At 39.7% G+C, this 13547-nt stretch overlaps 1 protein-coding gene across 14 annotated transcripts in view; it reads left to right on the plus strand.

Annotated features, from left to right (window-relative positions):
- The window catches only part of PTPRD (protein tyrosine phosphatase, receptor type D), a 2180605-nt gene that overhangs the window by 2154052 nt on the left and 13006 nt on the right, over positions 1 to 13547 (plus strand). For all 14 annotated transcript variants that reach the window (XM_021074366.1, XM_021074373.1, XM_021074310.1 and 11 more), the window contains 3 exons: positions 11109 to 11394; positions 11808 to 11986; positions 12610 to 12736. In XM_021074366.1, the coding sequence (XP_020930025.1) occupies positions 11109 to 11394; positions 11808 to 11986; positions 12610 to 12736 (592 nt within the window). The remainder of the gene's footprint in view (positions 1 to 11108; positions 11395 to 11807; positions 11987 to 12609; positions 12737 to 13547) is intronic.

Below are 13547 nucleotides of genomic sequence, written 5' to 3' on the forward strand. Positions count from 1 at the left end.
AAAATGAAGAACTCAGGGATAGATGAGCCATGTCATAAAGGTGACCTATGAACAAGTAAAACAGAATTATTTTAAATAATTGCTGTTAATACAGTTACACATGTAATAAAAATGTTGAACAATCCTTAAAATGGAAAAATAAATAAATTTGTGGAACATGCCCCATTTCCCTCACTGCCTTCCAGCTATGCTGGCTTTCTTTTAGTCATTTCGGTACACTAAGCTGTTTTCCACTCCAGAGCCTCTTCTTGGGCTATTCTTTCTCCTCAAAACCTTCCCCATGCTTCTTCACCTGTCAAACCATTCCTTGTCCTTTAGGGAATGTATAAGTTTGCTGGGGCTTCTATACCAAAGTTACCACAGACTGGGTGCCTTTAATAATAGAAATTTATTTTTTCACACTTCAGGAAGCCAGGAGTGCAAGACCAAGGTGTTATTAGGGTTGGTTTGTAGGGAAACCTCTCCTCTTGGCCTAATTTAATACCACCGCCTTCTACCTTGTCCTCACATGACCTTTCCTCTGTGCGTGTGGACAGAGAGCGAGATCTCCAGAATACCTTTGTATTCTTAAAAGGACACCAGTCCTTCTGGATTAGGCACCCACCATAATGACCTCATTTAATGTGAATTACCTCCCTAGCGACCCTGTTATCAAAAAGTCACAGTGGGGGTTAGAGTTTCAACATAGGAATGTTGAGGAGACACAACTCAGTTTATAGCAGACGTCAATTTAAACGGCACTTCCTCAAAGGTACTCTGCCAGCATTCTGCACATCCACCTCAAAGCTGTTGTTGAGATTTATAACTATATATTGGTCCATAGGATTATTTAATGTCAAATTCCCGCACCACGCTGTCATCTCCATGAGGAAAGGATCATGATGTTTTGTTCACCACTCCCCTCGTAACTTACCACAAGATAGGTATTCAGTAAATATTTGTGGGATCATAGCCTGCAGAATCTTATGAGAGTATAATATAGCAAGTGTGGATGGAAGAACAAAGTAATGAACACTTTCCTATCTGTCCCTGGGTGGTGGCGGGAACAAGGATGAATTAGGATAGTCTGTGTGTTGGTAATATGTAACTACCAGCTCTCTTGGACAGGAGAGGGAGTAGGGAATAGCATTTATCAATTTCTTTGGTGTAAATACTCCCACAATGTCTGATCCCAGGCTACAAATGTGACATCACTGAACCCAAAACCTGGGGAGAGGTTCCCAGTAGCACATCATTGTTTAATATTTTTACCTGCCAAGCATAAATGTACAATAATTAAGAAGCAACATGTTTTGAGAAGTACCTTTACTATTAATATAATTATTTAAGCAATACTTCTGAGAATTCAACAACTGGCTTTTGCCAGCTCCAGCACACCACTGACAGATAGTTGAATAAAATTGTAGAAATTGAATGCATAGAGATTTATAATTTGTTACCATGCAGGACAAGAGGCAAAAACAGTGCTAGCTGATTCTTAAATTTTAGACCTGAATGTCAAGGAGGAGAGTGAGAGTAGGAAGAGCAGATCTGAGCGGAGGTGCTGATTATTCTTGGAATCTGTTTATTTCTAGAGAAACCTGAGAGCAGTTTGAAATATAGGTCTCCCTTATGCTCAAAGAAAGGGCCATCACTTTAGAAATCATTTGTTTGAAGATTATTGCTGAACCATGAAGGGGAATGAGAGAAAGGAGGACAGAACTTTGGGGACATTGTGTACATTGTGGAGGCTGGCAGAGATATGTAAATTAGAGAAAGAGATACAGATGGAAAAATCCAAAGAAGCAGGAGGCTAATCAGTACAGGGATCAAACAGAAAAAACATGCCTTACTGAGACAAAGTCTAAAGAGGTTCCAGTAGGATTTCTGAAGATGACATTTAGAATTCGTCTTTGATTTTGGTAACCAACCTGTTCTAGAATCAATGGAACTGTTACAAGAATTATGAGTCTTTTTTGGCTAATTTCATATGCTATATGTTTCGGGGTATTTTGTATTTGAGATCTTTATAAAACCTCCTCCCTTCCTACCATCAACCACAAGGGGAATCTCTGATATTTGCCACAATCCCTCAAGCAGTGTCTTAAAAACCAAGGAAGAAGGGCTTTTCAGGGAACCTTCACTAGGGATAAACACTGCTAAAGGAATGTTTTAGGGGGTGGGACATAAGAAAGTTTTCTATATTTGGCAATCATTGCTTACTCAGATGGCAGAAAGCAATGTGAAGCAATGGTGATGCCCTGAATTGTGATGTTACGTTTACCATCTCAGAACCTTGAGTCTCCATTTTACCATTAGCTCTGTGACTTCAGGAAAGTTTCCGAATGTTGTGAATCATAGAAAGGGAGGAGAGAAAAAGATGGCAGTGGAGGGAGGACATGAGGCTTACGTCCTCCCATAAATTCATGGAAAATCCATCAATTTGTGGAACTGTTTGTACATAAAACTTGCTGGATGCTGACAAAATAACCCAGGACTCCAAGAGAGAAAGAAAATCTTCAAGAAAGTGGGTAGGACAAAAGAAAGAAGAAAAAAAGAGAGAGAGAGAGCAACAAAGCAGGTCAGGACCTGTGCCCCTGGGAAGGAGATGGAAAAGAAAAAAAAAAAACAAAAAAAACAAAACCTCTGCACCCTGGGAAGTCCCCCACACCAGTGAGGAGACAGCCAAGACAGAGGAATAACACTGGTATATTGGAGGAGAACACAGCAATCAGTGTAAAGCCATTAAAAATGGAAACAGTTCTCTACAAACAGTCAATGTCACTGCCCTGCTTTCCCCAACCATAAGCTGGGGTGTACAGGGGCCAGGAACTGAAACTTGAGCTTTGGAGATCAGACTCAGACAAAAAGCTGGGGCTGGCTACCTATGGAAAAACTAATGTTGGTAGCACAGAGATAGCCTGGAGGGACTGGAGTCTAGAGAGACCACATTTGAAACTGTAAGCTGAAGAATTCTGGTCGGGCTTGGAGGCTAGGTGCCTTTGTTGGGGGGTGCTGGAGAGAAGGTGGGATCCACTACCATATCCTTACCCCTGTGAGTGCTCTCAGACTGCAAGACCCCAACTGCCTCAGCTCCAGTATGTACCCTCGAGCAGTAGCTGCTTAGCAACAGTTGCAGAGCAGCCCACAGCCCTTAAGGCAACAGAGAAAGTGGAACAGGCAGAGGAAATCCTTGGAGCAGATGGAGGGAATTAGGGAATAGCACATTTCACATGACCCCAGCCTGCAGCCAGCCAGGGGAACACTGAAGCGGCTGCTATAACAGTGCAGAAGGATCGGAGGATCATGGACAGCCCTCTGTGCAGGTGGAGAGCCCCGTTTTTCCTAGGGGACAGAAGGTGATTTTGGAAACAGCTCAGATGGGCAGGATTCCACAAGGGGCTCCCTGAGGAGATGGTAAGCTGCAATTTGCATGGGGACAGGGGACAGAGAAAGTTATTTTAGAAAGAGCACTAAAGATCCTGAGTCCTGGGAGTCTGCAAAGGGCCTTAGGGGTGGACACAGAGCTGAAATTTACCTAGGGGATGGATAAAGTTATCCCTGGAGCAGTGTGGAGGGGCGGGATTCTGCAAGGGGCATCCCCTGAATGGGCACAGAGCCACAGTATCCCTATGAGGTGGAGAAAGTTACATTGAAAACAGGGAGAGATCCTGAGAGTCCACAAGGGGTCTTCTGGGAAGGTACAGAGCCTCAGTTTGCCTAGGAAATAGGGCATGATTTGGGAATCAGTGTAGACTGTCTGGAATTCAGCAAGGGGCCTCCTGGGCAGGCAGAGAGCCATAATTTGCCTAGGGGGCAGACAAAGGTATCTTGGAAGCAGTGCAAAGGATCCTGGGTGGGGGATACCTGTGAAAAGCCCATTTCGGAAACAGGGCAAAAAGTCTTTGGAGTCACAAAAGCCCTGGTGGATGGGTAGAGAGCCACAACGTGCATAGGGGGGGCGGAAAAATGAACTTTGAAACAGGTCAAAGGATCCTGAGATCCAGGTAGGCAGGTGAAAAGCTCCAAAAGAGTCAACAAATCAATAGAAGACACCAAAAGAAGGGGGGAAAAAAGACTCAAAGTAACAATCCAAAGCAATGAACAGAATCGCAGTAAATACATCCTTATAAATAATTACACTGAATGTAAATGGATTAAATGCTCCAATCAAAAGACAGACAGGCTGAGTGGGTACAAAAACAAGACCCATATATATGCTGTTTACAAGAGACCCACTTCAGACCCAAGGCCACATATAGACTGAAAGTAAGAGAATGGAAGAAGATATAACATGCAAATAGAAATCAAAGAAAGCAAGAGTAGCAATAGTCATACTAGACAAAATAGATTTTAAAATAAAGAAAAATCATAAGAGGCAAAGAAGGATACTACATGATGATCAAAGGATCAATCCAAGAAGAAAATATAGCAATTGTAAATATATATACACCTCAATATATAAGGCATATATAGCACAGCCATAAAAGGATAAATAAACAACAAAAATAATACACAATAATAGCAGGTGACTTTAACATCCTACTTATCAAGGGATAGATCATCTAAACAAAGAATCAAGAAGGAAACACAGACCTTAAATGACACCCTGGACCAGATAGATTTACCTGATATTTATGGAACTTTCCATCCCAAAGCAGCAGAATATACATTCTTCTCAAGAGTACATGGAACATTCTCCAGGATAGATCATATCTTGGGCCACAGATCAAGCTTTACTAAGTTTTAACAAGTTCAAATTATCCCGTGCATATGCTCTGACCTCAGTGCTATGAGACCAGAAGTCAACTACAAGAAAATAAACAGCAAAAAACAAACTCCTGGAAGATAAATCATATACTATTGAGCAACCATGGGTCATTGAAGAAATCAAAGAGGAAATCAAAAGATAAATTAGCAACAAATGATAATGAAGACCAAAAACCTATAGGACACAGCAAAAGCAGTTCTGAGAGGGGAGTTTTATTGCAATACAATCTTATCTCAGGAAAGAAGAAAAAGCTCAAATAAACAACCTAACCTTACATCTATAACAACTAGAGAAGGAAGAACAGACAAAGACCAAAATTAGCAGAAGGAAAGAAATCATAAAGATCAGAGCGGAAATTAATGACAAAAAGACAAAGAAAACAATAGAGAAGATCAATGAAACCAAAAGTTTGTTCTTTGAAAAGATCAACAAAATTGATAAACCCTTTGCCAGACTCATCAAGAAAAAAAGAGAGAAGGCTCAAGTCAATAAAATTAGAAATGAAAAAAAGAGAAAACCTGACTCCACAGAAATACAAAGGATAATAAAAGCCTACTGTAAGCAACTATATGCCAAAGAAATGGACCGATTCTTACAAGGGTACAACCTACCAAGATTGAACCAGGAAGAAGTTGAAAATTAGAACAGACAGTTCACAAGTACCAAAATTGAAAATGTGATTTAAAACCTTCTAAAAAACAAAAGTCCAGGATCTGATGGCTACACACATGAACTGTATCAAATACTTAGAGAAGAGTTAACACCTATTCTTCTGAAACTCTTTCAAAAATAGTGAAGGAAGAAACACTCCCAAGCTCATTATATGAGGCCACCAACACCCTGATACCAAAACCAGACAAGGATACCACAAAACCAGGAAATTAGGGACCAGTATCACTGATGAACATAAATGCAAAAATCCTGAACAAAATACTAGCAAACCGAATCCAAATCTATGTTAAAAGGATCATAGGGAGTTCCTATTGTGGCTCAGCAATGAGAGAACCTGACTAGTATCCGTAAGGGTACTAATTATTAGAGAAATGCAGGTCAAAACTACTATGAGGTATCACCTCGCACCAGTCAGAATGGCCATCATTAACAACTCAACAAATAACAAATGCTGGAGAGGGTGTGGAGAAAAGGGTACCCTCCTTCGCTGCTGGTGGGAATGTAAATTGGCATAACCACTATGGAAAACAGTATGGAGGTGTCTCAGAAAACTAAATATAGAACTTCCATATGACCCAGCAATCCCATTCTTGGGTTTTGAAAAAGATACATGTGGAATTCCTTTGTGGTGCAGTGGAAACAAATCTGACTAGTATCCATAAAGATGCAGGTTTGATCCCTGGCCTTGCTCAGTGGGTTGGGAATCTGACGTTGCTGTGAGTGGCTAGGATCCCACGTTGCTGTGGCTGTGGCATAGGTCAGCAGAGGTATTTCCGATTTGACCTCTAGTCTGGGATGTCCCATCTGCCATAGCTGTGGCTCTAAAAAGCAAAAAAAAAAAAGAAAAAAAAAAGAGATACATGCACCCCTATGTTCATCGTACTGTATTCACAATAGCCAAGACATGGAAACAACCTTAAATGTCCATGGACAGATGAATGGATTAAGAAGATGGGGAATATATATATACATGATGGAATACTACTCAGCCATAAAAAGATAAACTATTGCCTTTGGCAGCAACATGGATGGAACTAGAGTTTCTCATACTAAGTGAAGTAAGCCAGAAAGAAAAAGACAAATACCATAGGATATCACTTGTATGTGGAATCTAAAATATGGCACAGACGATACTATCTACAAAACAGAAATAAATCATGGTCAAGAAGAGCAGACTTGTAGTTCCTGGGGGGAGGGGAGAGGGAGTGGGAATGGATAGGCAGTTTGGGTTTTTTTTTTTGATGCAGTTGTATTAGGAATGGATGGGCAGTGGGGCCCTACTGTACAGCACAGGAACTGTGTGTGATTGGGTCACTTTGTTGTACAACAGACATTGAAAAAACATTGTAAATCAATTAAACTTTAATTTTTAAAAAATCAGAACAGTAGCTGTTCTTTCAGGAGTAGTGACTAAAAGCAGGAACAAGACGAATGTTCTGGGTGTTAGTAAGTACTCTTCTTCTTGATCTGGGTGCTGGTTACATAGGTATGTTCAATCTGTGACAATGTATCGATTATACACGTGTGATTTGAATACTTTTCTGTATATGTTATAGTTCAATAAATTGCTTTTTAAAAAGAGGAAAAAAAATCATAAAAAGGGAAATGAAACTTACAGATATTTGCTGAATGCCTCCGGGATACCACGCACCTGGTGGTACACTTTCCTGCCACCTCATTTACCATGACAATGTATGTCAAAGTATAAACTTCCTCAAACATAAGGTGTTATTTATTGGAAATATGGGGAGAACGGAGGACAGCCTGGGGGTAGATTAAAGCAAGATTTTGGGAGTTCCCGTCATGGCTCAGTGGTTAACGAATCCAACTAGAAACCATGAGGTTTCAGGTTCCATTCCTGGCCTTGCTCAGTGGGTTAAGGATCCAGCGTTGCCTTGAGCTGTGGTGTAGGTCGCAGACGTGGCTCGGATCTGGCATTGCTGTGACTCTGGCATAGGCCGGAGGCTACAACTTCGATTAGACCCCTAGCCTGGGAACCTCCACATGCTGCAGGAGCAGCCCTAGAAAAGGCAAACACACCCCTCCCCCAAAAAAGCAAGATTTTGAAAGCCTAATTTCAAATGATCCTGTGGTGACTACATCATCAAAAATTTTCCCAGCATTAGTATTGCCTGTTGTCAGCTTCAGAGGTAGAATTGTTAAATGGAGTTTGTACCTACAAAGCAGCTGCATCTTCCTTTATGTCTGCAAAGCACACTGTACATTTAATTCAACTGTAAAACTTAGATTAATTAACAAGTTAATTATCTCTATCGTGATTTAAGAAATACAAGAAAACAAGGAGAGGTTATGTGACTTTCTCAAGGACACCTCGCCATTAGTATCTGGAAAAAGTATCTTGAACCTCATGGTCTTGTATTAAGCTAAGAGACACCTCTAACATTTAAAATTCCCCCAACCTCAAACTTTTTTTTTTTTTTTTTTTGCCTTTTCTAGGGCTGCTCCTGTGGCATATGGAGGTTCCCAGGCTAGCAGTCGAACCTGAGACATAGCCACCGGCCCACTCCAGAGCCACAGCAAGGCGGGATCCGAGCTGCGTCTGCAACCTACACCACAGCTCACGGCAGTGCCGGATCCTTAACCCACTGAGCAAGACCAGGGATCAAACCTGCAACCCTATGGTTCCCAGTCAGATTCATTAACCACTGCACCACGATGGGAACTCCAAAATTCCCCCAAACTCTTCATCTTATAAAAAAGGTTAACAGGTAAGTTCCAGGGGGAAGTTACTTCCCTTTTATCCATATGAACACCAAGATTGGGTGGTTAACAATATTTTGTGTTTGGGGGAGAAAAATATGTTTCGCACAAGTCATAGCCTCTCCTCTTTGTTTCTTTTCTTCCCACAAGTCATGATTTAGACACATATGCATATATGAGATTTTTGTTTTTTTTGGTTTTGGTTTTGGTTTTGGTTTTTTTTGGTGGGGTGGGGGGACCTTTTTCACTACCATGAAGAAGTTGATATTGTTAGGATCTGGAGTTATCCCTATTCTGAGAAAATAGTCCTTCCATTATCTGGATTTTACTGGAACCTAGGACTCAGTTATAAGGCTTACACTGTGGTTTCCACTAGGAAGAATTACGTGAAATTGTATCTAGTTAGAAGCAATGCACAATTTGGATGAAAACATTTAGAAAGACAACACAGAAGAATAAAAAGATTTACCCCTCTGAGAACCTGCCCAGTGTGAGGGTTGCCTCCCTTTTCCAGGCTAAGTCTTACTTAGTTTCTTCTGATCGTAGTGTGAGGGCTTATCAGGAGACTAAGATGTGAAAACCACTCAAAGCATTTTTCTATCTCCCTCTTCCCTATCAAACACTGTGTGGATCAGTTTTTACATACTGTCTGCACAGTTCTGAACCTCTGTCAAAGGTAGGATTTCTTTCACTGAGGAGTCCTGTAACTACACCTGGATGAGCCACTGATTACACAAGGCCCCTCATACCAACCACTAATTCACTCACTTGTTTCACAAACCTTATTGCACAGTGACTTCATGCGTGGTGCAAGGCACATGAAGATAACAGAAAGTGCAGTATCTGCTCTCAAGATATGCTTATTACATGCTAATAAAACAGTGCTGATTGGGACTGAAAGGTGTTTTTATGACAGCAAGGGGTCTGGGACAGAGGGTGACTGCAATCCTTCCTGGGGGCGAGAGGTGGGGGAATGAGAAGGTGGAAGTGTCAAGGAAAACATGCCACCTTACAAATTTATTTGATAAATCAAACTAAAAAAAAATGGGACTCTGTAGATCTCAACACATCAGGTTTCTAATTTTTTTTGTGTTAAGAAATGTGCTATCATTTCTCAGAAGGCTTTTGCATTACCTCTCAATGTCATGTTATTTTTTGGTTTAAAACCCTTAAGCAAGTCCATACACAGAGGCTCTCTCACTAGATGCTGACAGATTTTATGTCTGATAGGACAGAAAAAGGTAAGCAATTTTAAAATAGTGGTAATATCCCATTCCCACTTACCCTAGTGTACAAACCTCTGGGTTCCTTGTGGAGGCTGGGTTTGATCTACGTTGCTCAATAATTAAATAAAAGTATTATTTGTTACAAAATGCTCACTTACCACCTTGGAGCCACTTGGCAGTTAAGCCAGTGTCCTTGTGCTCATCAGACTCATTTATATGGAGTTCTGGTACATTCGCTATACTAGTGCTTTTCTAGGCCTATGAAAATTTCTTGTGCAGCTTCCAGAACCAGTAGTATGATTGCAGAACCACTTGGGGTTTTTTTTGTTTCCCAGCCTGTTCAGTTCCCCATTGTTCCTGTCCTTCAAGACCCAGTTCCAGTGCCGCATCATCCATAAAACCAACATTCTTTTTCTTCCTTGTGCTATAAATGGTTATGTAAAGTATTATCTCCATTGATAGACTCTGAGCTTCAGGTAGGATCTAAGTCACTTTAATGTTGTATCCCCTCCCTTACTTAGCCAGCACTGCCAGTCCCCATTGAATGAAGAGATGGATATATCAATGAGCAGATGCACAAAGAAATGGACGCATAGAAATACAAATGAGGGGAAACAGTGGCAGACAGTGAATGAAGGAAGCTATTACCTGGTGTATAAAGGTGCTGATAAATACCTATTCCAGGTAGACATCCATGATCAGAAAGAGAAAAACACTTTGAATTCAGCCATACTTGACACATAAATGGACTCAGCCTAAAGGGTTTGATAGGAGACAAAAAAAAAAGGCTTACCTTGGAGTTAAGAACACAGATGTGTTATTTTGTTAATATTCTTTCCAACACTAGAGGAAATTCCAATGTTCCAGCCACCTAACTCTGTAATCCAGTTCAGTGAATTAGATTGTCTCCTTGGAGCAGCCGATCTTGTCTCTGTGCTTTGTTGATCTCTTACCTCCTCTCCATTGAATCGGTTTCTACCAACTGGAAAACAAGCCATAAGTCCAAAAGTAATGGAGTTTAAAAAAATGCCTCAGAGCTTCTTCAGTAACAAAGATTGATTCTTTTATTTTCCCACATAGGATACTTGAATTTCACCTGAAATTTCAAAATACATTCAACTCTGGAATAAAAAGGAGTAAAAGCAAGAAACACACCCACACTCTCTAGTGATTGCTTCTTATGAAGAATTTTTTTCTATTGAGAATACACTGTAGTATTTTTAGTATGCAACATTTTAATATTTTAATTATATAGTTCCCACTAGACTGGTTTTAAAATTTCCTTGCTGACTTTTAGCGTATGAAATGGTTCAAGTTCAATGATTTATTAGTTTTCTTTTTTTTTCTTTTTTAGCAAATTGTACTAACATAGAATGAAATGATTTATAAAGGATAAATCCTAGTTAGATCTTGACCAATTTTTAACATATATTTTAATATAAAAGGCCTCTATGTGTTTTGTTCATTATACTTTCAAAATAATGTCTGCTTTGTGTTACTTGATCAAGGAACATAGGAAGTATAGATTTAATATTTTTACATTTTGAAACCAATCATTTTACTTGGTAATTTGTTCCCTACCCTCTGGTTGAGAATGCTCCATGATCATCAGAATAGCTATTTGAGTAGAATTAATGGATTTAAAACCTACTTAATAAAAATAATGAAAATAATTTTATGATGTGTTGCTTCCCTGATAGATTCATTTCGACTTTTCTTTTCTCTTTGTTTCCTTGCAGCGCGGGAGTTGGCCGGACTGGTTGTTTCATCGTAATAGATGCCATGTTAGAAAGAATAAAGCATGAAAAAACTGTAGATATTTATGGCCACGTAACTTTAATGAGAGCCCAGAGGAATTACATGGTTCAAACAGAAGACCAATACATCTTTATCCACGATGCACTGTTAGAGGCAGTGACTTGTGGAAATACCGAAGTGCCAGCGAGAAACTTGTATGCCTACATTCAGAAGCTGACACAAATAGAAACAGGGGAGAATGTCACAGGAATGGAGCTCGAATTTAAGGTATGATATTGGATGTAATGTGGTAATTCAGGAGCAAGTCATTCTGGAATTGTCTTTCTTAACCTTTCAAATTTGTGAAGTTAACAAGATTCACTTGACCTTCTCCTCAGATGTCTGACGATAAAACACTTTCTTCCTCTCTCACTTTTCAATTCTTTGTTTCCTAACAATACCTTGAGTTCTTTTGTGCCCTATTTTAAATCAAGAGGTTGTATTCTCAGGGCATAATATTTAAAACTTCCATAGGCTATAGGGAGCTCACCAAGTAGAAGTGAAAAACAGTGCAGTTCAAAAAGTCATTTGCTTTAAAGTAAACAAAACCTTTAAATCCAAAGAGGAAATCTTTACATTGCATTCAAAGCATAAGCTAAAATTATCTTTGTCAGATTTTTCTTTTTTTTTCTCTTCAACAGCGTCTAGCCAGCTCTAAAGCTCACACCTCAAGATTCATCAGTGCCAATCTTCCATGTAATAAATTCAAAAATCGCCTTGTTAATATTATGCCATATGAATCCACAAGGGTATGCCTGCAGCCTATCCGAGGAGTGGAAGGATCTGATTACATCAATGCCAGTTTTATTGATGGATACAGGTATATACCCTTGCTCCCCTGACAGTCCAAAGACTTTATATTTACATGTGCCCTAGTTTCATAGCCAGAATGAATTTCATCTCAACTCAGAGTATTTCGTTTCTGCATCGGTCAGCATTCAGTACCTTGGTATTTGTTTTTTTATCGTTTTGGAGAGGAGTAAGAAGCAGCAGTTGTGGAGTTTATTAATCTGTCCTTCCATGTTCTTCTTTAAAAAGCCATTTGATGTGGAAGGAGTTAATAAAGAAGCTGTTTTGTACCATATTATAAAAATTTAATAGATTGTGTGAGAGTCATTTCTACAAAATGAAGCTGTACAACTAAGTGTTTTTTAAGTGATTTGTATGACGCATGGAATTGAGCTATTAGCATGGCTCTAAAGTTTAAACAGTGATGATCAAGACATATATCATCATTTTAACAAAGCAATTTCTTTTGCAAAATCTATAGAATATGTTAAATGTTCTTATTTGAATACACAATCTTAATAGGAATTTACTGCGATAGCATTAATAATATGCCCCCCCCCTTTTAAACTGGGTTTGATGTTTGCATATCACATGTGAAGGCTTCGCATGTTTTCTGATTACTGTCACATGCTATTTTCATTCTCTGGGATTCAGACAACAGAAAGCTTACATCGCTACCCAGGGACCCTTGGCAGAGACCACTGAAGACTTCTGGCGGATGCTCTGGGAACACAATTCCACCATCGTTGTGATGCTCACCAAGCTGCGTGAGATGGGCAGAGTGAGTGTCCTCACACAAGACATTTATGCCAAAAAGAAATGAAGATTTCATTTTAAAAACCCGAGTGTCAGTGCATTTCTTTGAAATTCAGAGTGCTCTGGACGTGTTCTGGACTATTCATGACCCTGTCTTGGTTTTTAAGCTGCAAAGCCACATGAGGTTCTTGAATGTGTGTGTTTTGAAGTAAGATCTAGTATTTTATTTCCAGGGAAGGACAATCATAGAGACAAAAAAGGAAGCAGATGCCCCTGTCTGACTTGCTCTGACCCTCAACGTGTTCTTGTTTCTTTTTGCTCTGGACAAGCTGGAGCTTAAGTGCCATCATTTCTCTGTATGAAAGAAGTTGACTTGCTTTTACCTCCGAGGCAGAGTTTTACTTGCTAATCTTCTACTCCCATTAAACAAAATGTTGGAAAGTTACATAGTTTTTCTAAGGATACAAGCTGGTAGTCTCAGATCTACTTTTAAAAATGATTATTCTGAAAAACACATAAAGTAATATGAGAGACACCTAAGGACCTACCACTTAGATTCAGTAGATACAAGCATTCTGCCATATTTGCTTGAGATATTTTTTCTCTCTTCTCTGTATAAGTTCAGCTGTGGAGATGAACCTAAACCCGAACTTTTAGAACCCACAGAGAGAGCAAAAAAATACCAAACTAGGAAAGAAACTTGACCTTTCTGATTTGGTTACTGACACTGCAAGACTTCGCCAAGTTATTAAATCTACCTTGGGTCCAGGTTCCTCAACTGATGAGGGAAATTGGACCAGGTCAATTCAGAGATTCCTTTCTATGTTCACATTTGC

The sequence above is a fragment of the Sus scrofa genome, chromosome 1 (genome assembly GCF_000003025.6).
Source record: "Sus scrofa isolate TJ Tabasco breed Duroc chromosome 1, Sscrofa11.1, whole genome shotgun sequence".
Classification (NCBI taxonomy): Eukaryota; Metazoa; Chordata; class Mammalia; order Artiodactyla; family Suidae; genus Sus; species Sus scrofa.